The sequence below is a fragment of the Zasmidium cellare genome, assembly GCF_010093935.1.
Source record: "Zasmidium cellare ATCC 36951 unplaced genomic scaffold M409scaffold_44, whole genome shotgun sequence".
In the NCBI taxonomy this organism is placed as follows: Eukaryota; Fungi; Ascomycota; class Dothideomycetes; order Mycosphaerellales; family Mycosphaerellaceae; genus Zasmidium; species Zasmidium cellare.
In genome coordinates this window covers 27,981-52,401 of record NW_022986988.1, presented here as the reverse complement: position 1 = coordinate 52,401, position 24,421 = coordinate 27,981, and the positions used below count along the sequence as shown (strand labels likewise).

The 24,421-nt window shown below is 55.5% G+C and overlaps 10 protein-coding genes across 10 annotated transcripts; 5 read left to right on the top strand and 5 right to left on the bottom strand.

Annotated features, from left to right (window-relative positions):
* Positions 1-3,529: 3,529 nt before the first annotated feature.
* M409DRAFT_37642 (uncharacterized protein) lies at positions 3,530-5,011 on the top strand (the record flags this gene model as incomplete). The annotated part of the gene is made up of 5 exons (XM_033810771.1): positions 3,530-3,592; positions 3,642-3,824; positions 4,086-4,250; positions 4,317-4,799; positions 4,868-5,011. 5 exons carry the CDS (start codon positions 3,530-3,532, stop codon positions 5,009-5,011), a joined length of 1,038 nt encoding a protein of 345 aa, XP_033661828.1.
* Positions 5,012-5,553: 542 nt separating this feature from the next.
* On the top strand, positions 5,554-6,598 carry M409DRAFT_28544 (uncharacterized protein; the record flags this gene model as incomplete). Its single annotated transcript, XM_033809087.1, has 5 exons — positions 5,554-5,649; positions 5,724-5,847; positions 5,920-5,996; positions 6,063-6,206; positions 6,287-6,598. The coding sequence occupies 5 exons, from the start codon at positions 5,554-5,556 to the stop codon at positions 6,596-6,598; spliced, it is 753 nt and encodes a 250-aa protein (XP_033661827.1).
* Positions 6,599-7,130: 532 nt separating this feature from the next.
* On the bottom strand, positions 7,131-9,162 carry M409DRAFT_59465 (uncharacterized protein; the record flags this gene model as incomplete). The annotated part of the gene is made up of 4 exons (XM_033814203.1): positions 7,131-7,568; positions 7,622-8,071; positions 8,116-8,285; positions 8,340-9,162. The coding sequence occupies 4 exons, from the start codon at positions 9,160-9,162 to the stop codon at positions 7,131-7,133; spliced, it is 1,881 nt and encodes a 626-aa protein (XP_033661826.1).
* A 1,103-nt stretch (positions 9,163-10,265) lies between these two features.
* On the bottom strand, positions 10,266-11,729 carry M409DRAFT_28542 (uncharacterized protein; the record flags this gene model as incomplete). Its single annotated transcript, XM_033809086.1, has 1 exon — positions 10,266-11,729. The coding sequence occupies one exon, from the start codon at positions 11,727-11,729 to the stop codon at positions 10,266-10,268; it is 1,464 nt and encodes a 487-aa protein (XP_033661825.1).
* A 508-nt stretch (positions 11,730-12,237) lies between these two features.
* M409DRAFT_28541 (uncharacterized protein) lies at positions 12,238-13,124 on the top strand (the record flags this gene model as incomplete). Its single annotated transcript, XM_033809085.1, has 2 exons — positions 12,238-12,848; positions 12,926-13,124. The coding sequence occupies 2 exons, from the start codon at positions 12,238-12,240 to the stop codon at positions 13,122-13,124; spliced, it is 810 nt and encodes a 269-aa protein (XP_033661824.1).
* A 126-nt stretch (positions 13,125-13,250) lies between these two features.
* M409DRAFT_59462 (uncharacterized protein) lies at positions 13,251-15,941 on the bottom strand (the record flags this gene model as incomplete). Its single annotated transcript, XM_033814202.1, has 1 exon — positions 13,251-15,941. One exon carries the CDS (start codon positions 15,939-15,941, stop codon positions 13,251-13,253), a length of 2,691 nt encoding a protein of 896 aa, XP_033661823.1.
* A 402-nt stretch (positions 15,942-16,343) lies between these two features.
* Positions 16,344-17,977, top strand: M409DRAFT_28539 (uncharacterized protein; the record flags this gene model as incomplete). Its single annotated transcript, XM_033809084.1, has 2 exons — positions 16,344-16,415; positions 16,478-17,977. The coding sequence occupies 2 exons, from the start codon at positions 16,344-16,346 to the stop codon at positions 17,975-17,977; spliced, it is 1,572 nt and encodes a 523-aa protein (XP_033661822.1).
* A 272-nt stretch (positions 17,978-18,249) lies between these two features.
* Positions 18,250-20,783, bottom strand: M409DRAFT_59460 (uncharacterized protein; the record flags this gene model as incomplete). The annotated part of the gene is made up of 2 exons (XM_033814201.1): positions 18,250-20,609; positions 20,660-20,783. The coding sequence occupies 2 exons, from the start codon at positions 20,781-20,783 to the stop codon at positions 18,250-18,252; spliced, it is 2,484 nt and encodes an 827-aa protein (XP_033661821.1).
* Positions 20,784-21,368: 585 nt separating this feature from the next.
* On the top strand, positions 21,369-22,283 carry M409DRAFT_70020 (uncharacterized protein; the record flags this gene model as incomplete). Its single annotated transcript, XM_033818538.1, has 1 exon — positions 21,369-22,283. One exon carries the CDS (start codon positions 21,369-21,371, stop codon positions 22,281-22,283), a length of 915 nt encoding a protein of 304 aa, XP_033661820.1.
* A 567-nt stretch (positions 22,284-22,850) lies between these two features.
* Positions 22,851-23,681, bottom strand: M409DRAFT_28536 (uncharacterized protein; the record flags this gene model as incomplete). The annotated part of the gene is made up of 2 exons (XM_033809083.1): positions 22,851-23,080; positions 23,156-23,681. The coding sequence occupies 2 exons, from the start codon at positions 23,679-23,681 to the stop codon at positions 22,851-22,853; spliced, it is 756 nt and encodes a 251-aa protein (XP_033661819.1).
* Between the last annotated feature and the right edge of the window lie 740 nt (positions 23,682-24,421).

Sequence of the window (24,421 nt, the reverse complement as noted above, 5' to 3'; positions counted from 1 at the left end):
TCAGACGAAGACAAGGACTTTGCTCTCGGATCACATCCTCCGGGAGAAGAATTGGTAGAATAGGGTTCTATACTACAATACATTGGATAAGCATGCCAAATCCACAGGGCACACCGCTGTCTTCTCATGACTCATTCATTGTTAAGTAACACTACGAGTACCCTTGCAAATGCTCAGAAGTCTCCATCGTGACATTTGACATATTCTCGAGCAAGAAGTCCATGACGTGCTCGACGAAAAGCGTCCCACAGTACGCGTAGTCCGTGGGGCGAGAGCGTCCGTTGCTACAGATCACTAGCCGCCAGTGGCTGCGAGAATGTTCATGGAGCCCGGACAATTGTTAACGAGACGCGGAGGATGGTGGTCAACGCGATGAATACGATCCGGCCGGCCGAGAAAGCACATGGAAGGGATTGAACCTTGAACGACGTAACCCACTCGTGACTCCAGACTATGTCGAACGAGGCTGAAGCCTACTTCTAACCCGTTTGTGCATACAAGGCAGCAGACAAATCAGGATCGTTCGCCCTGAGTATCCAGGGATGTAGCCCAAAAGGCCCCAACGCGTTCTTTCGGTCGGACTTCAGAACGTCATAACCATGCTCAACCACCTTTTCGATATCTGGATAGGTTGCTGACAGCTCAAATGCATTGACGGCAGTCAACCTGCAATGAGGGCGGGTAGGATCGACGAGAAGGCTTCATAGTCGTGTCGAGCACGTGTGCGGTATGAAACGAAAGCTGGGTGCGATCAGAAGACTTCCTTGATCCATCATTCTGCTTTTGTTTTCGAGTCAATCATGAAGCTTGTTGGGAATATGACTTATCAGTCAAGCGATGGAGAAGGTGGGAGGACGATATCAGCCTGCCTTGCCTCCATGTGCAAGCCTCAGCTCAAGTCAGCGACGTATGGCAATTGGGGCGTCAGCTGGAGCATGCTATGTCACCCCAAAACCCGGGCTCCCCTAACTTGATGAATCAACACCCCAAGGCTCTCTCCAACTTCTCACGGCAATTATCGCCCTATGCATCTGTGTGAGACGCTAATATAGCGCCTGTGAAGTTATCCCGGCCTGGCATCACATGTTCCGATGTAACACCTGTTCCAACGCTGGTTGATCTGCTACTAGAATACGCACGAGGCCGAGGCTGACTTGCTGGTACGGCTATCCGCTGCGTTGAGAAGGGCAGGGACCTGCTCAAAACTTGTCAAGGCCGATCGACAATTTGACCCAGAAGATCACGCTGAGCTATGCGTCCGCCTTCTTGCCGTACTCGGCACTTCTTTCAAACCATCTGCAGCTCTCAGCTACAGACCCAATGATATCCAGCGTCGACTCGTTGAGGCGAACCTTCTGAGGAAGATTCGTTTCATCTATGTGCAAAATCACGGCGCACGACTTTAAACCACCCAAGACACTCCCTCCTGGCCTCCAAGGCAATACCACCCAGATCTCTACCACGCTTGAAAAAGTAAAGTATCCGCGACCACCGGCATCGGAATCAGGCACGACTGTGTTCAAAGGCCCCTGCTGTTGTCAAAGTCTGCCGTAGAGGTTTCTCACGGGCGATCGCTGGAAGTGAAATCTATCATTGCTGTTCGTGTCGGATTCTGTTCTGACTACATCCAGAAAGCACATCGCTCAGGACCTCTTGTCATACACCTGCGTCTTGCCAGACTGTCCGACTCTACAAGGGCTGTTCGCCACACAAGATGAATGGAACGCGCACATGCTGCTCTACAGATTCGCCGAGACCGGCCACAGGGCGGACGACGAGCCACAGCTCATGGAAGACTTGATAAAGACGCTACCGGACGTGCTTCCATCGGAACAGTTCCAGCCTAACGAGCAAGGAATACGAAAATGCGATCGGTGCGATGCCGACTGGCCGCAAGTCTTCTACCACTGCTCGCTCTGCTGGTATAATGAGTTCGACGTGGGATCCGGACGACTGGTATGCTCTGCGGGAGTGGCTGCAGGACTGTTCTGACTCTTCCCCTGAGGACGTCGAAGTGCACTTCCCATCGGTCGATGTCGAGTGATCTGAGTGAACGTGGTCTATTGTGCAATGTCATGCCACACAGTTCAGATGTCCCAAGGCCTCGATATCAGCGGTGCCATACAGGCGAGGAACAACATCATCTCCTGCAGCTATTGCACCATCCTCAGCAGTGGGTTGCAGAGAGCAGAAGGGTTGCATCCCACGCTGACACTCGCGTCCATCCTTTCGAGTTGACGACGAGGAGTGTCTGGGCGGACAAGTGCTCTCGAGAAGCAACCTCACCGTCGACATGAGGTTGAAAAGGGGCTTCGACCAAGACCACAGCTAGCCGAGGCAGACAGAGAACACACTTGAAGACCCTTCACGCCGACCTCGCACTCTCGCCACCAGGACAAGGCCGTCAAAGACCTGCAGAACACGAGCAGAGGCGCGAGTGGCGTGGGACACGAAGTCGATGTCGATGGTGCAACGCCATGTGCATCTTGGACGATCAGAGACACGCGAGATGTTGCCGTGAAGATTGTAGACGCAGTAGCCGCGAGAGCTGCCACCCATCCACGCGCGCTGTACCTTGGGGGAGCACGAACGGTCATCGCTATCGAGAGAAGACTTCCCCATACGGTTCTTGCGCGACAGTTGCACAGTCTCCAAAGCGTATCAGCATGCCTCTGGATGGCGTGCTCGACCTAGTGATGGTCCAGCGTGCTCTGACTCGGCCGGGCCCGTCTATTATCTCGACGACACCTCATACACCCTTTCCCATCTTGTACGTCGAAAGCTATACCTCCCTCACTCTTTCACATGTTCCTCTTTTCTGTGTGATGATCCAGACAAGAAACGCGGCCGTGGCTCGGCCTCGCTTGCCTCGCCTGCACCGCCAAGCCGCTCCCATCTTTGATTGCTCCGATTGCGCGGGAGCCACAGTGGGGCAGCAGCACCCTCATCAACCTCCATCATTGGGGCCCTCGAGGATTCGAGTTTTTTCTGTCTGCACATCAGCAATGCTACTACTAATCCACTGCCCTTTTGCGTGTACTAGATCCCCCAAGCGTGGATGGGACCCGGATCCACGACTCTCGTGGCGTGCGCTCGTCACTGGCTGCGAGGGCCGTCTTGTTACGTGAATGGCGCCCCATGCTTGCAGCGCCGCCCAGCAGTTTTGCCTTCTCAACCTGTGGGTAGACGCTGACTTTGATTGAATGCTGGTGCTGGCTTGCGTGCCTTGCTTGCGGGAGCGCAGCCTCGGCGACTGGCCCGGCATTCGCTCGTCTCTGTCCGTCCATCCTTGCCGTGCCCTCCTGCCCGTACGTAGACCCTCGTCACAGTCGTCTCATTGTTCTTTCAACGAGTTTTGACAGGAACCGACATTCCATCGTCACTTAAGTTCTTTGTTCGCTTGGACATTCCAATCACCTCTATTTGACCTCACTTCACTTCGCCCATTGTATTACTCTGCATTGGTGGAAATCGCATTCTATACGTCTATTATCTACCGACTGAAAGTGCACACCTTACCTGAGGCATCATGTTGAACAAGCCAGTGTTTGTAGCAACCCATCCCAGGGCATGCTCCACGGCATTCGAGAGAGTGAGTCTACCATCAGAACTTACCAACCGCATCGACTGACATCGCCCAGGTCTTCATGACTCGCCGCCAATCGCTCCAGACCATCCACGAGCCCTTCGGCGACGCATATTACTACGGCCCCGAGCGAATGGGCAGCCGCTTCGAGGCCGACGAGAAGGCTCGCGCTGAGAGCGGATTCAGCGATTCCACCTTCAGGACTATTATGGACAGGATCGAGCAGGAAGCCGCTGAGGTAGGTCGCTCAACGTTCAGCCCGGTCGCATCTTCCATTGAAGCCTTTCCCATTGCACATTTCATCGCATGTGTTTCTTTCCATTGTCGAAGAATGGTTTCTTCGCGCCCCAAAAGCAGAGTTTGCGTGGTCGTGCAGGAAGGGCCGGCCGAAGATTTCTGTAAAGCGCCAGCATCACCCATGACCCATCTCCCATTCCATCGTCGCAGCATCAATCAAAGTTGTTGAAACAGATGATCGTGTCCGCTAACATTCCACCAGGGCAAGCGTGTCTTTATCAAAGACATCACCTACTATCTCGTTCCACCGAACCAGCAGTCTTCAGCCATCGCTCCGTCTCTTGCCAGGATCGAGCGTGGAGTCGGAACGAGTGGACTGCCTGTCGTCGCTGGCGGTAAGGATACCGACAGCGACCACGATTCGGGCGTCGCATTGCCCTCTTCCACGGCCAGCTCGCCCAAGAGCCCGCCGTTCCCGTATGAAGGCTGCAAGGCCGAGGCCGACAATCCAACTGTTGTGCCCAGGGAAATCCTCGAGAAGTTCCACTTCACGTTCCTCATTCGTCATCCCAAGTCTGCCATCCCCAGCTACTACCGATGCTGTATTCCGCCGTTGGTGCAGAGGACTGGCTTCGACTATTTCATGCCTGAGGAGGCCGGGTACGATGAACTGCGCCGTCTGTTCGACTACCTGAAGGATGCCGGCCTGGTCGGTCCCAAGGTCTGCACCAGAACTCCGAACATGGAGGTGCCGCCAGGCCAGGTCGAGATCTGTGTCCTTGACGCCGATGACATGCTGGACGACCCGGTCGGGTACCTTAGGAAGTACTGCGAGTCGGTCGGTCTGGATTTCAGCGAGGCCATGCTGAACTGGGATTCGGAGGAGGCTCATCAGTTCGCTCGTGAGCAATTCGAGAAATGGGATGGCTTCCACGACGATGCCATCAACTCGACTGATCTCAAGCCGAGACAGCATGTAAGTGTCTTTACTCACCTACTTCAATCAGCATTGGATCAAAGGCTGATGACTCATCTCTCCTGTAGAAAAAGGCGCCCAAGAGCGACGAGGAGTTGTACGCCGAATGGGTCGAGAAGTATGGCCAGGAAGCGGCCGACTTGATCAAGCGGACGGTCGACGAAAATGTGGCGGATTACGAGTACTTGAAGCAGTACGCCATCAAGTTGTAGATGGCGCGCGTGATCATCCTGAGGAATGTAATGACGATGTTTACGGCCTTGTTGTAATGGAGGGCGGTCGGGGTTGGCGTTGGATTTGGCGTTGTTCTCGCTCGACACAAGCAGCGACGGTGGTTGATAAAGAAGACATTCACTTCTGATGACAGTAGGGAAACGGATGCAAGTTTTCAAGTAATGATCGTGAAACGACGTCTCTTTACAAGCACGCCAGAGCACGCAATATTGCTTTGACTTTCACCGATGACCCGGTCCTCACGGCTCATCGCCAAAGGGTTCGAAATTCGGTGTGCCTGAGGCTGAAATCTTGCATATCCGAGATCGAAGACACAACCGGGTATTGGCCGGCTGATTATGAGAAGCTACCCTGAGCTCGACGTCATCCCCTCATGGATGTTTAGTATGCTGAGAGTGATGATGGAAGAGGGGAGAAACGAGTGCCGCTTTGCTTCCGTGGTATAATAAGAACAAGTTAGACCTGGACTACAACCTGGACATTCAAGGCTCTACCATCGAAAGAATTCAATCCATCCATCATGGCCAACACCCTCATCTTCGGCGGCTCAGGCAAGGTCGCCCGTCACATCACGCGACTGCTCGCCGCCGAGGGACATAATGTGTACTCCATTATCGTAAGAAATAACACCAAACTCCTCAAGATCCTCTACAGAACAAGATCAATGCTGATGGATCTGGTGTTGAGCAGAGAAAACCCGAACAACAAGACGACGTCAAATCCCTCGGCGGCAAACCCATCCTCCAATCCATCGAGGACTCCTCGGTGGATGATATGGTCAAGACGATTAAGGAGACTAAGCCGTCGACTATAAGTCAGTCCTTTTCCATACGCATAAGTCGCTCAAAAGACATTTCTAGCTAACGTGGATATGTGATTCCCACAGTCTGGGCAGCAGGCGCAGGAGGCGGATCCCCCGATCGGACCAAAGCCGTGGATAACGAAGGTGCTATTCGGAGTATGGTACGTCTCCATCAATCCCACACGAGCATCTGATCCGCGTAGGCTGAGAGTGATCTTTTTTCTTAGGACGCCACGGCCAAAGCCGGCCTCACAAAACGCTACATCATCATCTCGGCCGTGGACGTCCGCGATCGCGAGAACAAGCCTGAGCCGGAGTGGTATAACGATGGGGATAGAGATCGGAGTAATAAAGTTTGGAATGCTATCGGGGTACGTGAATACACATCACCTCCCTTATGTAAAACCACCTCACAACAAGAACCTTCGTGCTAACCATGTATACACCCCAGCCCTACATGTCCGCCAAACTAACCGCCGACACCTCCCTCGTAACCCAAAACTCGCGCCGGGGACTCGAATACACCATCGTGCGCCCCGGCGGCCTCAGCCAAGACCCCGCGACGGGCAAAGTCGCCGCCGGCAAAGTCCATCTGAACAATATGATCCCCCGCGAGGATGTCGCGGCGTTTGTGGTCGAGGTGCTGAAGAATGACGGGACGAAGGGGTTGGCGATTGATGTGGTGGGTGGGGAGACGCCGATTAGGGATGCGGTGGCGGAGGTTGTGAGGGGGAAGGTGGATACTTTTGAGGGGAGGTATTAGATTTTGGTGGTTGTGGGAGTGTGGGGGAGGGAGATGGGGACGGATTGTTGAGGGGGATGGGTTGGGTATCACGAAACTTGCCCCTATTTGCCTCATTTTCACGCACGATGTGAGTTTGGTCTTGCTTCTGTGAAGAGGTTGAAGACAAGACCGAGTCGCTGTCATGAATGGTAGGGTCCTGTGGTGAAAGATCTTGAGCTCATTGCTCTACACTTCCCCCTTATTTCCGGTCAAACCAAGTATAGAACATCTAGAACATCATCTCTGTTGCTCGCGAGCTACCTAAGCAATCGCAAGTGTAATGAGAAGCTTTGTAAGATGTTCACGGTCGGAGAGACGTTGACATTCTATGCTTTCTACTTTGGGCGGATGGATGAGGGAGTGTAGCTTGCTCGTTCATTTTTCATCTAATGAGCGTCTTCTATATCATCATCACAATGCCTTTTGCACAGTGCCTTGGATCATTCCAATCATCACCTCATCATTTCCCTGTCGATTTCCCCGTCGATTTCCCCTCCCATCTTTCCAACTTCTAGGTAACCGACATGTTAAAATGACTCACGATCCACTCCCCGGTCTGCGTATTATTCGTCGCATTCGTCTGCTGCACCTGCCCGCCCTTCAAACTGCCACTCTCCGCAATCCCGCTCGCTATCGGGCGCTGCAAGCGGTTCTCCCCGCTCTTGACGGTGAAGTTGGCGAGGGAGATCTCGTACGGGTTGCGGGTGAGGAGGGATGGCAGGCCGAAGAAGGAGGCGTTGACCTCGTCGTAGGAGAGTTGGAGCTCGAAGTAGCCGCGGTAGTAGAGGTCGTTCCAGTGGAGTTCCGGGTTGTTGGCTTCGAGCCAGTTGGAGTAGTTGTTGGCCGAGTTGATGGTGATGTTGGCGCCGTAGGGGCAGGGGGAGGAGACGGCTGAGCCGGCGAATTCGACGCCGAGGCCGCCGGCGCCGCTTGAGACGGAGTAGTTGGACTGTAGGTAATGTCAGTGTGATGGTGTGGCTTGTTGGGGGTTTTTAAACTTACGTGGTCGAGCCAGACGAGGTCAGAAACCCACGAAGCGTGGCTGTCACCGGAAATGACAATGTTGTTGCCAATGTTGTTCTTGGTCAGGTAGTCGAGGGTACGGTTGCGGTTGGCCTGGTATCCGTCCCAGGCATCGTAGTCAAGAGGGTTGGTGTTGCCGTAGCTGACCGACTCGTTGACCTTGGAGAAAACGGTCTGCGAGCCGATGATCCTCCAGCGAGCACCACGGGTGGAGGACTCACCGAGGGTGTTGTAGAACCAGTTCTCTTGACGGCTGCCCATGAGGGAGCGTCCGGCGTCGTTGGAGATTTGGTGGATGTAGTCGGTGTTCCAGTAGAGATCGGTGATCGAGCGGTCGTACTGGCGGGTGTCGAGCATGATCAGGTCGAACAGCGAGCCGATCTTGAAGTTGCGCCAGATTCTAAGGTTGTCGTCCATTTCCACCTTAGACTGGGTTAGAACATAATTGTAGACATGGTGGTGCTGGAACTTACCTGACGAATTGGCATCCACTCGAAGTAGGCACGAACGGCGTTCATCTTGCGCTGATCAACAGAAACACCACCATCCATGACGAACGAGGCCTCAGTGTTGTTGAGCTCGGAGGCACCGTCTCTGTAGGTGTTGTCAGAGACCTCATGGTCGTCCCAGACCTGGATCCAGGCTTGAGAAAGTTGTCAGCATTTCCCATGAAATTATGACGGAGTGATATACTCACGGTACGTCTGATGGGACAGCAGCAGGTCCTGATCAGTACGGTAGGTAGCAATTCGCTCGCGGTAGTCCAACAGAGTATAGATGATACGTTCTGGCTTAGGAATACGGTTGATGCTGTAGCCGTATCCATAGTCACCATCACCTGCATATTCATAAATGTAATCTCCAAGATGAACAACAAAGTCCACGCTGTTCTTGCGGACCGAGTTGCCGAAAGCGTTGAAGAATCCAAATGGGTAGTTGGAGCAGGAGTAGATGGCCAGGCCAACCTTTGCGACGTAGTCGTTCTCGGCGGGAGTGGTCTTGGTGCGGCCGAGCGGGCTCGTCTTGTTGGAGTTGCAGATGTTGAACTGGTAGTAGTACCTCGTCCATGCGGTCAAGTTGCTCGCCTCGACCTTGACGGTGTAGTCGATGTCGCTGGAGGTGTATGCCGTGCCGCTGCTCTCAACCTCTTTGAAGTCTGGGGTCCTGGCGACCTTGAACTGCACGCAGACTGGTGCTGTGGACACCTGCACGGGTCCGTGATTGTAGAGAGGGACGTAGCCGCTGACAGAAGCGTTGCTGCCGTTGGGTGGTCCTGCGGGAGCGACTCTCGTCCAGAGGATGACGGAGTCAGGGTATGGATCTCCCGAAGCAATGCCGTGGGTGAAGTTGAGCTGGTCGGCGGTGAACTGCTTGTCTGGAGTGTTTCTCTTGTTGACCTTGTGCAGAGCGATTCCCATGCCCGGGTGGTTCTCTGAGGGTGAGCGGTAGTTCAGGTTCTTGACCCAGCTCGCCGAAGCCAGAGCCGAGCCGGCGAGGACAGACACGAGGGAGAACTTCATCTTGGAGATCAGATGAGGTTCAGGAACAACAACAGCTCATCAGATCCCCCAGCACGGAGGAGGAGGACGAGGAGCAGGACATTTTATTGAGACAGCTCCAGCTCCCGGCAAGCTACCCAGACGAAGGAAGGCGCCTCATCAGCTCGACACGGCGAAGATTGGCTCTGGAGCCCGGCATGTCGTCAATGGCCGTGCGAACCTCGAGCAGCGCACGCGAGGCACCAAGGCACGCAGCCAATGGGCGGCGAGGTATTAGGCATGCTTGCCATGCTGCGGCTGGAGCTTAGCCACTTCTTGTCTGTCTAGCTGCATCCCGGAAGCTTGTCCTCGTTCATTACAGTTTTGTGCAGTCGTTACAGGCGACGGCCCACCTCCGCCGCCTCGTTGCCGCAGCTGGATGCGGTGCTAGCGTTGGTGGGATGGCCTCCACGTGCCGCTCGAGATGCACCTGGTTGGCTTCTTCACAGATCCGCGCCATCGGATGGGCTGCGTATCGATACGAACCACGCGGCGACAGGGGGCAGTACGCGATGGGGAACTCTACGCCTTGTTCTTTCATCATCGTCTGCATCTCGTCAACGAGCTGGAATCCAACATCACCGTGGCGTGCTTCGTTCGTATGGAGAGACCTGTTCAGCTAGAACCTCCAGACAGTCTCTCACGAACCAGAGACATCCCGATTCAGTAATAGTTTGGACACGTCAAAGCACCACTCACGGCAGGAGACCACTAACGATATAGTCAAAGGTGATGTCGATGAAAGGTGAAGTGGGACGGATGGATACAGTACGCGGAAAGTGGCGGCCTGGCCGTCTCACCCGCAGAGCATCCACACACCCAATGACAATGACCATATCGCTGACAGGTGCTGTCAAAACCTCTTCTCATTGGGATCGTCGTTTCGAGAGGACAGTATAGCTTCGATTTGGCAATAGCTCGCGTGAGGCTTGTGATGATCTTAGGTTCAGCTTGATCAACAAGACACTTTCTTATGAGTGGGGACAAGCAACCACCATCGAAGACCGTACAGTCAGTCTGACATTTCGAAAAACAATATATATATTCACATGAAGCTGGTACACACACAAGGACATGTATTACGATTACCTCCTCCGACTCCCACTCTCAACGCCCAGCACGCCCGTGCCTTTGCAATGCGAAGATTCGCCCACCCTATCGGCCAACCCCTTCAATCCCGAACTCGTCGTCCGTTTCCTCGGACTCGATCGAAGCCTCTGCTGGGCTTTCATCTCCTCTAAACTTTCTTCGGCGATTATGTTGATGCCCCCTGCCACCGGATCTTCCAGAACCTGCTGTCTCGATCCAAGAGCTTGGAGGGTTGCTTTCCCTGCTGGGACGGTGGGTTCGGCGACTGTTCGCAGTGCTCTTGCTGTTGAAGTTGCCTTGACCGCTTCCTTCTCGTACACTCGATCAGATTGAGCGCTTTCGTTGGCGGCTGACCCAGTCACAGAAGTATTGTCGGCATCAAGCTTCTTCTGCGCCGCAATCTTGGCTCTCTCGTATCGTGCGCTCACATCCCCGCCCGTCCACTTGGTTCCAAGAAGTCCATCCCAGAAAGTGAAGAAGGGTTGGGAGAAGTTCGTTTTGATGCCCCAACTTTGGTGATGCACATCGTGGTAGCCGGCGTTGTTGCTGGTGAGGTGCTGCAGTGGGTCCCACGGGAATGAGTACCCACAATGATCATCCACAGTCTTGATCGTCGACATGGTGAAGAACCACATACTTTGCCTGACCGTCATTCCAGACACCAAATAGCCAATGCCAGCGCCGAGTGTGTCCAGGAGGAAGCCCTCGAACGGGTGGTTGTACAGCGCACCGTAAGCATACGGCACGTAAAGGCGATGGTGTCGGCTGTGGAAGGTAGTGTACAACCACTTGTTCATGTGCATGGCCCGATGGAGGAAGTACTGCCAGGTATCCACAATGCAGATGGCCAGCAAGAATTGGAAAGCCGGTATCGCGACGTAGTATATCGCCTTCGCCACCAGCAGCTCCCAACTTGCAAACGCAGGCGCGGAAATCGGCTCGCCCATCAGCGTCACAGTCTGCACAAGACCTGGGTAGACGCCACCAGAGATCGCACTCGCCAGCATGGCATGCGATGGAGCCAAGTTGTTCGCCAAAGTCTTCGCGTCCAATCCAATGGCAGCCAGCACGGCCGGGAGAGCCCTTTGCGCGACTCTCACGTTCTGCGCCCACCACGCCACTTCGTACTCCTCTTTCCCAAATACCGCCTCCGGCTCCGTCAACGTCAATCCCATGCCCACAACGGTCTGTATCACCTGTTGTATGATGACATCCTTGAAAACATCCCACCTGCTCACATGGTTCCTCTTTAACAGTTCGGCGGGAGTGTGCAACCGGTACTGCGGAAAGAGATCCCACTCGTCGATGCAATGGAAGAACATCGACACTGCCCAGTACGCGATGATAGGCAGCGCCAATGACAGGTACGGGTCTGGTATGCCGGGTATGAGCGGTGGCAATGGCTTGAGGGTGTATTCGGGGAGGGGAGGGAGATCGTAGTATGCCGTCGCGTTCGCCATGTTGTTTTCAATTGATTCGCGGTTGATTTATGTTGGTGTAATGAGGCGCCAGAAGGCGCGCAAAGAAGAGGCCGTTCGCTCAGCAATGGTGTGGTTGTTCCGTAGCACGCGATCAAGTTGGAGCAGCGTCAGGAGAAGGCCGGAATCAGCGGAGGAGGGCGGATGCCGGTAATAGAGCAGAAGGCGTGGTGGTGTTTACGATTTCGAAGAAGGAGCGACTGGAGGTCGGCGACGTCGAATGGCAAGAGGGAGTGTGAATCGAGAAGGAACGAGAGGGAAGGAGGTGGGTAGCAAGATGAGTGCCGTGACGAGTGGTTCGAGATTGTCTTGCGCGCTCACTCAGGTCAGGGCTGAAGTAGCGTGGCACGGGTGGCAAATCGGCTCGGCGAGCTATCGATACCGCACGTCAACGTCGTCATCGTCGTCGACAACATCTCAATATTAACTATGCCCAAGATTATCCTACACAATCATCAAAGTCACGCACCACAATAGAATCTTGTTAAAAATGACGAACGCCTGCGCAACGTGCGCCTCCTCCTTCGGCTCCCCACAAGACCCAGCATCAGAAAAAGCCCCCCTCCCCGGACGATATCTAGGCTGCTGCGGACGATCGATATGTTCAAGATGTCTCAACCAAAATAAACGCTACGAAACATACTGTCCTTATTGCCAAATCACCACGGAACCCTCATTACTCCCGCAAGGATTGAAAGACCCCCCGGCATATTCATCACTGGAGAACCATCATCAACAACGCTCGCCACCGAACCACCACCATCCCCAAAACGACGACGACGAACTCCCCGCCTACTCCACCCACGCACCCCTCCACGCCCCACGAGAGAAATTCCAACCCGCCGAAGACGTCCTGCACTTCCTCCAACCCGCCGACTCCCTCCCCTCCCTCTCCCTCGCCTACTCCGTGCCCCTCCCCGCCCTCCGCAAAGCCAACAACCTCTACGCCGACCTCCTCCTCCAAGGCCGCAAAACCGTCCTCATCCCCGGGGAATTCTACAAAGGCGGCGTGTCCCTCTCCCCGGAACCCGTCGAGGGCGAAGAGGAGGACGCGAGGAAGAGGAAGCTGAGGAGGTTTCAGGTGGCGACGAAGGTTGCTGAGTAAGTCTTGAAACTATTTCTGTTCTGTGAGGATGTATGGTGGTTTTTGACTGACGAAGTGTTCCCCCCTCGTTTAGATATGATGTTGCGATGTTATATCTTAAGAACGCGGATTGGAATCTCGAGGCGGCGATCGATGCATACAAAGAAGACGAACAGTGGGAGAAGGCGCACCCACTTGAAGCGCAGTCCAAGAAGAAAGGGAAAAGTGCGAAAGATGTTGGCATGAGACGATTTGTAGGCGCCAGTACGAGTGTGAGCAGTAGTGCGAGATGAAGGTCACATATTCTAGCATTTCGAGTGATACCCAACATCTTTATTAATCGATCAACTCGCGCTGCGTCAAGTTCAACAACTGTACATTATCGTCGGTGTCATCCTCGACGGCCGTGCAAGGGCATACTATTGCCCCATTCCACCACCGCCCTGCTGGCCTCGGTTCAACGCCGCGTGCATCGCCTGGAATTGCTGCGACAGACTATCACCTCCGCCCTGGAACTGCTGATTCCCCATATTTGCAAAGTTCATGTTATGCGTCATGCTCATGCCGTTCATCTGCCCTCCTTGCTGTTGCTGTGCGAGCATCGTCTGGTGGTTTCGCAGTGTCTGCATGTATTCAGGATCGGGCGTCGAAGTCGTCCCTGCAACGGCCTGACCCGCATTCTGTGCCTGTTGTGCCTGCATGGCCATCTGGCGCGCACGAGCCGTCTGCTGCTGTTGCTGCCTTTGTCTTTGGACGACCATCTGCATGGGCGGAGGCAAGCTGCTCACCACTTGTTGTGGGATATTCTGCAAGCCATTGTACTGCTGCACAAGCCCTTGCAGAGCGTGCTGCGCCTGTCTCAGCTGCGCCTGCTGTTGTTGCTGTCTTTGAGCCTGCTGCTGAGGCGTCAATTGCTGCCCTTGATTCGTGTCCCCAGCCTGCCCTTGACCTTGCTGAGGGTGAGCATGCCCCATCTGCGGAGTGGCATGCATGCTTCCAGGATGCGGACTGCCAGCTTGACCCGCGTTGTTCCCCTGAGCTTGTAACATCCGCTGTTGCATCGCTTGTTGCTGTTGTTGCTGCTGAAGCAAGTAAGCCCGCTGTGCAAGAGCCTGTTGCGCTTGAGGGTTGCTGCCGTTTTGTTGCGCTTGCTGAGCAACAGCTTGAGCACGCGCAACCATTATCTGCTGTTGACGGGTTCGGTGCTGCTGCTGCTGGATCTGCTGGATCTGCTCTGGCGTCATGTTGACCTGGTTCTGGCCTGGCGAGCCGGCGTTCATGCCTCCGACTTGATTTGCCATTTGTTGTTGTCGAGCCTGCAGCATAGCGAACTGCTCTGGTGTCATGGCGGTCTGGCCAGGCGTTGGCATGGGCATCGAGGCCATGTTCATGTTGGAGGTTGCCGGTGTGCCAGGCGCGGGGCTTCCATGAGGTATGCGCGGCGTCTGGTTCATCTGCCTGTTAGGCATGGCGGTCATGTTGGGAGTGCCTTGTGCCATTTGCGGTGTGGCATTGCGACTCGCGTGTGCCTGCTGACTGGCTTGTCGGGCCATGGCGACATTGGGGTTTGGCATAGCCGCCGAGGTTGGTCGCGGGGGACTGCCGGCTTGTTGGCTGGAGGTGGCAGCCATGGGAAACCCATTCTGAGCGACCATGGGTGATGAGTTCATCATCGGCGTCTGTTGTCGGACGACGGGGCTGGACTGCGACATCGAAGTTGGGTGCTGGAAGTTGTTTTGCTGCTGATTCGCCATGCCGTTCTGCTGAGGGTGAGACTGGTTCTGGGCCATGAGCGCGGCGGCTTGCTGCATTTGCTGCGCCCGCATTTGCTCGTGCTGCTGGCGGGCGAAATGCTGACGCTGGTTCATGAGTTTGCGCTGCTGTTCCTGCTGGGCCTGTTTCTGTGCTTGGGCAGCATTAGCGGCGGCTTCTTCTTGCTTGCGTTGAGCTTGAGCTTGCTCTTGCTCTTCCTTCTTCTGCCGTTCGGCCTCATCAAGCTTCTCGCGGACCATCTGCAGCGTCTTAAACCTGTTGAGGCCGAGAGCTTGTGAGTTTCCAGCGCTGTCGGCAGCTCCAGGGGCGGTCGCCTTTCGCTCGTCCATGATGAGCATTCTGCGTTCCGCTTCGGCAGCCTGTGCATCGTCTGCGGCCAGCTCTGCAGTGGTCCGCTTGCGAGTCTTTGGCGATGGAGGCGGATTGCTGTGTAGAGGATGCTTGAGCATGTCGAGGACTTTCTGCGCCTCCTGCGGATTCTTGACAGGTTCCAGATACAGCGGCGGCTCAGTGGCGAGCAATACGTCTGCTTGGAACTGATAGTAGTCCTGCTCCTCGAGGGCCATCTTGTTCTCCTGGGAGGCCGCTACCGATACCTGCGGTGTGGTAGATCCGTCTGCAACCTTTTTCTTGCTGCGGAGTTCCGACGCCGGTGTGTTGGCCAGCAACATCATCTCTTTGTGTTGAGATAGTGGAGTAGGGAACATGACCAGGGTAGAAATGTGAGGGCCATCCTCGTCCTTGGCCTTGGCCTTGTCTTCGCCGCCCTCTTCGCTCTTGACGGCCTCAGCAGCCTGAGACTTGTCCGGCAGTTCGCTCTCCTTGGCCTTCTTGGGGAAAGGCGTCAGTCCTGAGGGCGTGACATAGTTGTTGTAGTTGTGCATGGAGAACTTGACCTGGTCGCCGGCTCCCGAGTCATGCTTGCCCTTGTTGTTGCCGTTTGCGGAGCGGTGGTTGTGGATCTCGACGATGAGACAGCCGTCGTAGAAGGGGACGTTGCCGGCGAGCAGGGCCTCGACCATGTCGGCGGGGACCTCTTGGTTGCGCAGGCTCTTGAGGAAGGAGACCATGGGTCCATCGTAGGTGAAACTGCCCTCCTGGCCATCGAACCGGAAGTAGTTGGGGTGGAGATAGACGGTGAGGGACGGCGGCTTGCCCGCGAACTTGCGCAGGATGTAGTCCTTGGTGCGGACGTATGGCTCGTCCAGCCTGCGCCTCTTGCCGGCGGGCTCGCTGGCGTCCATGGCCGATGCTCGCTTGGTGGGGAGGGCGGGTCGAGGAGCGTCGCGGCGAGTGCGCAAAGCCTGCGATGGGCGGACGACGGTGGCAGTCGCCATGGTGGCGGTGGAGATGGCGGTGGAGGATGGGAGGGAAGAGCGTGGAGATGTCGAGGAAGGTGTCGCTGGGTCGGAAGGTGTTTGGCAGTCGAGGGTGCTGGCGTCGTCGAGGTCACTCCCACGTGCCGCGCCTCGCTTGGAGATGTGCTTGTCCCAACTGCATGCGTCGCGGCACTTCTTTCTGATCGTTCCTTGTGTTTGGGAGACTCGGGTCTTGCGCGTCGGAGTGTGCAGTAGCTGGGGGGTGTGTGTGCGATGTCGATCGTAGTTCCTCGTGAAGTCGGGATGATCGTCATCCCCACACGGCCGCTCCCGCCGCTAGCTTGAGCTTAATGCGGCCAACACGAATCTCTCCCGTCTCTACAATTCGTCTCACACCAAGAATGAGGCAGTAACGTGAAGATGCACGAGGTTGTGACATTGCAGTTCGGGCAGCAAGCCAACTACATAGGCACCCACTACTGGAACACGCAGGTAAGGCAAGTAATCGACCTCGACATAAACCGAATCAGACCCAGCGACTAACCGTCTTGTAGGAATCCTACTTCACGTATTCTGGAGAAGAAGAGTTTCCCGTGAACCATGACATTTCCTTCCGGCCTGGGATTGGTGCGGATGGTGCAGAGACATACACCCCAAGAACATTGATCTACGACTTGAAAGGTGCATTCGGCACACTTCGAAGAGAAAATGCCCTGTATCAGCTCGAGCAACAAGAGCATCCTCCTTCGCAAGGTCCGTGGAGCGGCAGTACGATTCCACTCCAACTGTCTCCAATCCCTCCCAGCCCGTACCAGCAAGCTCTTGATCGTGGAGTGGATCCTCCAACACTAACTACAGATACTGTCCGCTTCTGGTCGGACTACAATCACATCTTCTATCATCCACGGAGTATCGTACAGCTCAACGAGTATGAGCTGAATAGCTCGTTGATGCCCTTCGAGCAATGGCAGAAAGGTGAGGAGCTTTTCGCGAATTTGGATAGAGAGCATGACCTTCTCGACCGCGACTTGAGGCCATGTCTTGAGGAGTGTGATCAGCTACAAGGCATCCAGGTGCTGGCAGGAATTGATGATGCTTGGGGTGGATTCGCGTCCAAGTATCTCGAGAGGATAGGGGATGAGCTTGGGAAAGGATGTCGGTGGGTGTTTGGTCTGCAAGATGCGCAACGAAGTGCACGAGAGCGACAAGCATTGCAGCTGGCGAATGTCGCGCAATCGATTTTGGTGATCGATCCATCCGCCAGCATGCATATACCTTTGGCCAGCACACCCTCATCACTCCCACCATACGTCTCTCTAGACGGTTCCAGCAAATGGCACACATCAGCGCTGGCCGCCGCAGCCATGGAGACGGTCACTCTTCCAACACGACTTCGCGGTGACCAACCCTCCCGTGCCACATTCGATGCCCTCGAGTCGACCCTGAATGGTGACGGCATGCGGCGAATCGCTGCTTGTACCCTCTCCATCAAAGATCCCATGAGTCTGGAGGAGAGCTCACAACCGAACGGACATTCAGACTCGCGAATGACGAACGGCCACCTCCACGAAGACGAATATGAGGACGAAGAACCCGACGACAACCTCGCCGTCGACCTCTTCCCCCAACTCGTCCCCTCCAACACCCTCATCAACAGAAACCGCACCCCATCCCGCCCCCACACCTTCAGCAAAATCTCCTCCCTCCGCGGCCCCTGGAAAACCACCACCCAGCTCCAAACCGCCCACACCCGCCTCCACGACCGCTTCTCCGCCACCGACCCCCGCATCTCCCTCCACCAATCCTCCCTCCTCTTCCCCAACCTCAGCTCCTACCCCACGATCTTCAGATTCCCCAGCCGACCCTCGAAACTCGCCGTCGACGCCTCACTATCAACATCCACCGCGATCGCGGAGCGTGTGAGGGGGTTGGAGGGGTTCGCGAGACGGATTGTCGGCGTGGAGGATCGTGAAGCGCTGTGTGATGGGTTGGCGGCTTTGGCGGATGAGTATGAGGAGGGGTGGATGAGTGGGGATGAGAGTGAGGATGATTGATGGAGATGTGCAGACTGGCGATGGGTTTGACAAGTACGACTGGAACGTGCGTTGATTGTAGAGAAATGTGGTAGTTTTGATATGATCCAAAACGATTTCATGTTGATACAGCGCTAATAACGATCATCACGTCCAAAGACTTTTTCTCCTCTCCTCTCGTCCAAAAACCAAAAAACGCTTCAGGGTATCTTTTTTGATGCAAAAAACGAGCAGTAGACCCAATCCAATATGCAGGACCAATTTCCTCTCCCCTCCTCTCCTCTGTCCGATCCCTAAACAACCGTCGACGCATCCCCATCCTCCACATACTTCAAATCCACCACCCAGGGCCCTCCAAACGCCACTGCCTCGTCGCTCTTCAGTGCTAAGTTGATCCCAATGTCGGCGAGGGAGATGTCGAGCTTTTCGCCGTTCTCCATCGCTTTCAGGAGACCTTGCATCGGCGCGCCAAGGGAGAGGACCTTTTCAGGGCGGACGGCGAGGGGCTCGGCTTCGACGATGGTGGACGATCCATCAACGCCTGACACGCCCGAGGGACAGCCGACGGAGAGGACAGGGGCACGGCTGCGATTTGCCCAGTCGATCATCTCGCGGGTTTCTTGCTGGACTGAGGCATTGTGGGAGGCGTTTGAGGTGAGGAGGGAGTCGTACGTAGAGCCTGCGAGGAGGGCGTCGATGATGACAGCGGGAGGACCAGAAAGATTCTTAATGTGGGAGGAGGCTTTGCGCCAGAGACCACGCTTGATCTTAGCACCGCCGCGGTTCATTCTTCGAAGAATGGCAGATTGGATCTTCGCAAGAGGATCTTGTGTCTCGGCGTTCTCGTACAGGCTTTCTGCGGCGATGATCTTGACTCCTCTGCCCAGAAGCTGGCGTGCTGCAGCGAGAGCTCTTGCGCCAGTCTCGTGATTTCCTGCAAGTACGACGATGGTGGCGGGTTCGCTCGGGCTGTTGAGAGTCATGCTTGCTGACATACTTCCTCGGAGAGTGTTGGTCCTTGATGGACGTCGAGCTCCGCCATGAGTTTCGGATAGTTGCAGAGCAGCCTCAGCGATGCATCGAGCTGCGCTTTCAGTGATGGCGTCGTAACTCACACCGAATGCTGAGACTGCCGCTGCTTCGAGACTTTCCAGCGCTTTGGGCAGCAACGTAGGGCAGGGCGTCAGAAGAGGATGGATAGCAAGATGTGGTTCGAGTATTGTCGATGTGTCATTTGCGTGGTCCGCTCCTCTCGAGTTGGAGACTCCAGACTGTGGCGAGCTGGCGCGGTCTGGCCGTGGTGACGATGCTGCCAATGATGCAGCTTTTGCTCTGTTAACGAGTGATGTTGTAGATGGATTGAGGTTTTTCGTCTCAGAGGAGATTGATGCCGAAAGAGGATGTGGCTTGGGGTCCACCTGGCTGCTGTTCTGTCTGCTTGGCTTCGTCTTTGGATAGACGGTCCGAGAGACTGAGTGCTTGGAGGATGATCGTCCGTTGGCCATGTTCAACTCCGTGTCGGCGTCGCTTGAGCTGTCCAACTCGTTGCTGTTGTAGACTGGCTGGATCTTGGGCGACAAGACAGGCTCCGTGGGATGCAGGTTCTTACCCCCGTACGTGCCAGGTCGAGCGGCCTTGTTGTGACTGACGAGGCGATCTTCATCGGCGGTCGTATCTCCTTGCCTGATCTCGTCAAAGACTTGCTTCTTGTCAAACTTCTTCAGCTCGCCTTCAAAGTCAAAGTCTCCCATCTCCTGGATGTCGGTGGTGTCACCCATCTGATCGATCTCTTCCTTCTGTTTCCGCCTGCTCTTGTTCCGGCCATGCTTGTCTTGAGGAGTGGCAGCCTGTGGAGTAGGCTGCAAGAGCGGAGTGCTACGCCAACCTTTGCCTCTCTTCACGGATCCATTCATGTCATTGCCATTCCTCGACACCTCCGAGTTCATGACTGGAGGAGGATCTGCGTTTTCTGCCGACAGTGTCGCCTGCTTCTTAGTCTTCTGACCTCGCCTGACCTTCTTCTTCGATCCTGCTTCGTTCTGAGCACCGTCTGGAGTATCCTCTTGAACCGCATTCTCAGCTGGCTTCGGTGCCGTAAATACTGGTGCTCGAGGTGGAGGTTGCTGTTTGGCGACAGCCATTTTCTGCGTGACGTTGTTCTTAGTAACATCTCCGATGAACGGCGAGCCTGGACTTGGTAAGTTGGCAGCAGCTTTCGCCAGCATTGACTTGATAGGAGTGTCCATTTCGGCGGGCTTCGAGGCGGTCCGGTTGTGCACGGGGGACGCTGTGCCCTCGTAGCTGAGAATGGCAGGATCGATGAAGCTGGCGGGTTCGCGCTGTGGCGTGGGAGTTTGGGTAGGCAGCTCTATGGGAGCCGAAGCGTGCCGGACAGCTGAATGCTCGCTGGCGACTCGAGACACGGCGGCGGGGAGGGCTTGAGAGGGCGGAGGTGGATGCGCGTGAGGGGGAGCATAGCCGTTGGAGGTCGCTCGGAGAGGGAGGGATGTCGGTGGTGTAGGCGCGTGTGAAGGGGGAGGAGTCGGCGTGGGGAGGGAGTTGGGGTCGTTGGTGTCGACGACTTGGATGTCCTCGATGGCCGTGGCCTGCACCGTCCAGTGCTCCCACCGCGTGTTGGAGCCCGGGAAGAAGACTAATCAAATTTTAGTTCAGCATTCATGTGACGATCTGACCTGGCCATACCATCTCTCAGGGCCAGATGCGAGCCCGCGACGAGGTCCTGCACGACTCCATAGACGACGTCGTTGTTCTGCGGCTGCCGCAGCTTCACCCACACCGTCAGCCCCTGCACGCTGCCAGACGCCATCGTCGTTGTGCGCTCTGCAGGCGGTAGTGATTTGAACCGATATTGATGGAGTTGAAGTGGAGCTCGAGAGGGCGACTTTAGTTGAATGAATGCTGGAGATTCGAGGTCACGCGTGTCTTGGCGTGAAAGGTGGACGGGAACTATTTTCAGGTGAATGTCGAATAAAGTTTGGATCCACCCAGCGCCGGCAAGAACTGGTGGTACGCCTTGTGGAAGTTACTCTTGTGCTGTACCTCCTGCACGACATAATCATCATTGGCGATTCGGCAATACACCACACAGTCTCGACCTCTTCACAAGGAAATCGCACTCCAGTCGTATTCGGCTTGTTTGATATCTCCTTCCATGGCGGTCCTTCTGAAGTAGGGTTCTCCCAAGCACAGAACGGCCAACTCCCCGATGAAGCTCTCCACCACAAATCACCACCCCAGCATCACGTCATAGTAAACAGACTCGAGCGAGCTCTAGCATCTGAAACTCCATATATATCTCGCGTGCAGGCAGGTAAAACATCTCACCTCATACTTCAATTGCTTTGTTTGAATCTCCAAGTCTCCCTCCCCTATCTCAACAAACCTATCAACCATGGCCCCAACCAACAAGATCAACGACCTCTTCAACGTCAATGGCCTCGTCGCTGTCATCACCGGCGGCGGCAGTGGCCTGGGACTCTACGCTGCACGAGCCTTGGACGCCAACGGAGCCAAAGCCGTGTACATCGTCGGCCGCAGAGAACAATCCCTCAAAGACGCCGCCGCCACTGGCATCAACGGCAAGATCATCCCCGTCGTCGGCGATGTCACCAACAAGGATTCCCTCAAGAAAGTCGTCGACCACGTCCAAAAGGAACAAGGCTACATCAACCTCCTCTTTGCCAACTCAGGCATCGGCGGCCACCACGACAACACCGTCATCACCAAGCCCGACGGCAGCAAGCCCAGCGTGCAGGAATTCGCAGACTTCGTAGGCGGTCCTTCCCTGGATGAGTTCAACAAGACCCTCTCAACCAACGTCACCGGCGTCTTTCACACCGCCATTGCCTTCCTCCCTCTCCTCGACGCCGGCAACAATAAGAAGAACGTCGCTCAAGACTCCCAAATCCTCATCACCTCCTCCGTAGCCGGCTTCTCCCGCTACCTCGCCTCCTCCTTCGCCTACTCCACCTCCAAAGCCGCCGTCAACCACCTCTGCAAAATGCTCGCCACGACATTCGCCCAGCAAGGCTTCCACATCCGCGCCAACGTCATCGCACCAGGCTTGTATCCTAGTGAATTGACCCAATCGGCCACGGACAAGCTAGACAAGTTCAATGCAGTGGATGGAGCGTGGGAGGATGCGAGGGTTATGGCGAAGGATCGAGCGCCGGCGGAGAGGACGGGGAGTGAGGAGGATTTTGCCGCGACGGTGTTGTATTTCGCCAGTCGAGCGGGGGCGTATCTGAATGGCGAGACTTTGCTGACGGATGGTGGGAGGTTGGCTCAGATGCCGGCTGTGTACTAATCTTTTATCCTGGAGGGAGAGATCTGACGTAGACGGGAAGTATGGGAGGTCTCTTGTGGATAAGGCATTTTGATGATGATATACATTGAAGAATCTAGAACTCAATGAACTAGCCTGCAAGACACTGGATCCGTCTTATCTGCTCACGAAACATTCACTCAACTTTCGTTCCAATCGCCCAATCTGGAAGGTTGACAATCCGTCATCTTTCGACCCGACTTGCTCTGCTTTCTCGCGACGCATGAAACCAAGCACGGCTGAAACTTTGTACATTCAACAGATGCATGCAGCGTTTCTATCACTTTCTCCAAAGTGTGCGCGCAGGTTCTTTCCTTGCGCCTCTTCCCATATAGACAGACAAAGTCCCACATTTACAAGTATGTGCATAGATGCGAACTCCTCTCCAATCCTCTTTCCCAAATATCAAAATATCCAACGCCTTTGCTCGCTTTCTCCGATTTTCGAATGGCAAATGCATGATCCAAAGACTCCTCTTTTTCTCCTCCAAATGCCCGGTTATGAATGATCAACATGTACACGACTTGTTTGCCGATTTCCTCCCATCTTTCAGCCCTGCGTGGGCACGGCCAAATGCGACCTCTTCAGGGCCAGCGCGAGATCGTGCTCGGTGAATGGCTGGTGGTCGTGGGCGGTGATCGTGTGGGATTGGGAGAGGCTGTTCATCTGATCTTGTGGGGTGTCGGATCGCTTCTCGCCTGCGCTACTCTGCGGTCGTGATGCTTCAGCGGTTTTCGGTGGATGCGCGTGGTCTCGCGAGTGGACTCTTGAGAGGCCGACTGTTTTGCGCAGGTTAGCGATTATCTCGGCGCACTTTTGTCACTGGAATGTAGGTGATATGAACATGGACATACCATTCGCAACATCGTCATCCCCCTCCTGCTCCGCGACTTTCCCGCCCGACAAAGCCGTCTGCCTCGCCGCGCCCAAATGATGCGGATGAAGCGCATGATGTTCCCTCTTGTGCACCGCCGAGCTCTTCTCCGTATCCCCGCTCGTGACACTCGCGCTCCGCCCAACGTCCGTCGCGCTCCGCCCAACGTCCGTCGCGCTCTTCCCGCTGAAACTCTTCCGGCCCATGCTCAGCCAGCTGTTCCGCCGACTCGCCATCCGACTCGGCGCTCGCGTCCCCATGGGCGAGTATTGCGATTGGAACGATTTCCTCCGCCACGCCTCGGCGAAGGAGAAGGCTTCGAGTTTCTCCTTGTGTTCCTTCTTGGGTGGCATGCGGTACTTGGGCCGCGGCATGGGTTCGCCGGGCTTGTAGACGTTGGAGGGCCATCGCTCTTGCGTGGAGGATTTGGAGAGGGAGGAGGATTTGTCTGAGGATTTGCTGGATTTGGGTTTGAAGAGCGCCCTTGCTTTTTCGCGGATGGCCATGGTGGTGATGGCCGATGAGGATGGGGTTGATAAATGTATTGCTGATTGAAGAGAAGCGAAACCCAGTCGAGGGGTGTGTGTACGTGCTATGCCATGCAGATGGGCTGGTAGAGGTTCGGCCGTGAGGAGTAGATAGAGAAGAACGAGCTACGTCAGATAGGGTAGGTCGGATTGGTACGATGGGCGGAGACCGCGGAGGCAGGCCGTCTGAGAAGAGGAGTTGACGTGAGGCGAGGAGAGGAGGAGGAGGAGGAGCAGTGAGAAGTAGGGGGGAGTATAGCGGGATTATTACACTGTCGACTGCACAAGGGAGCAGTCGGCACAAGCACTGCCGGGCCTGGCGATTCCTAGGGGCGTGGGAGTGTATAAGACGAAACGCCTGGGGGAGTAGTTCGCGGTGGAGAGACACACGCGGACTCGGCGTGGCATTCGGATGGCGTCCATGCGGATGGAGAAGGTGGATCCTCCAGGCGCCGTTTTGTTCCGCTCGACATGTACGGCACATATCTTTCTCTACATACTGAGACTATCCCGCAGCGGGAGTGATGCGCCGAGACGACTAGTGAGGGCGTGCTGAGTGGGATATGCTGGTGGGCGGCACACTTCCTCGCCATGATGGAAACAGAAGTAGGGCCGAAGAAAAAACCGAAGACAGAGGGACACCGGGCGGCGGCGGTGATAGGCGGCGGCGACGGCGGCGTGCCCAGGTATTGATAGGTTCCCGGCGGGGGCTAGTCCTC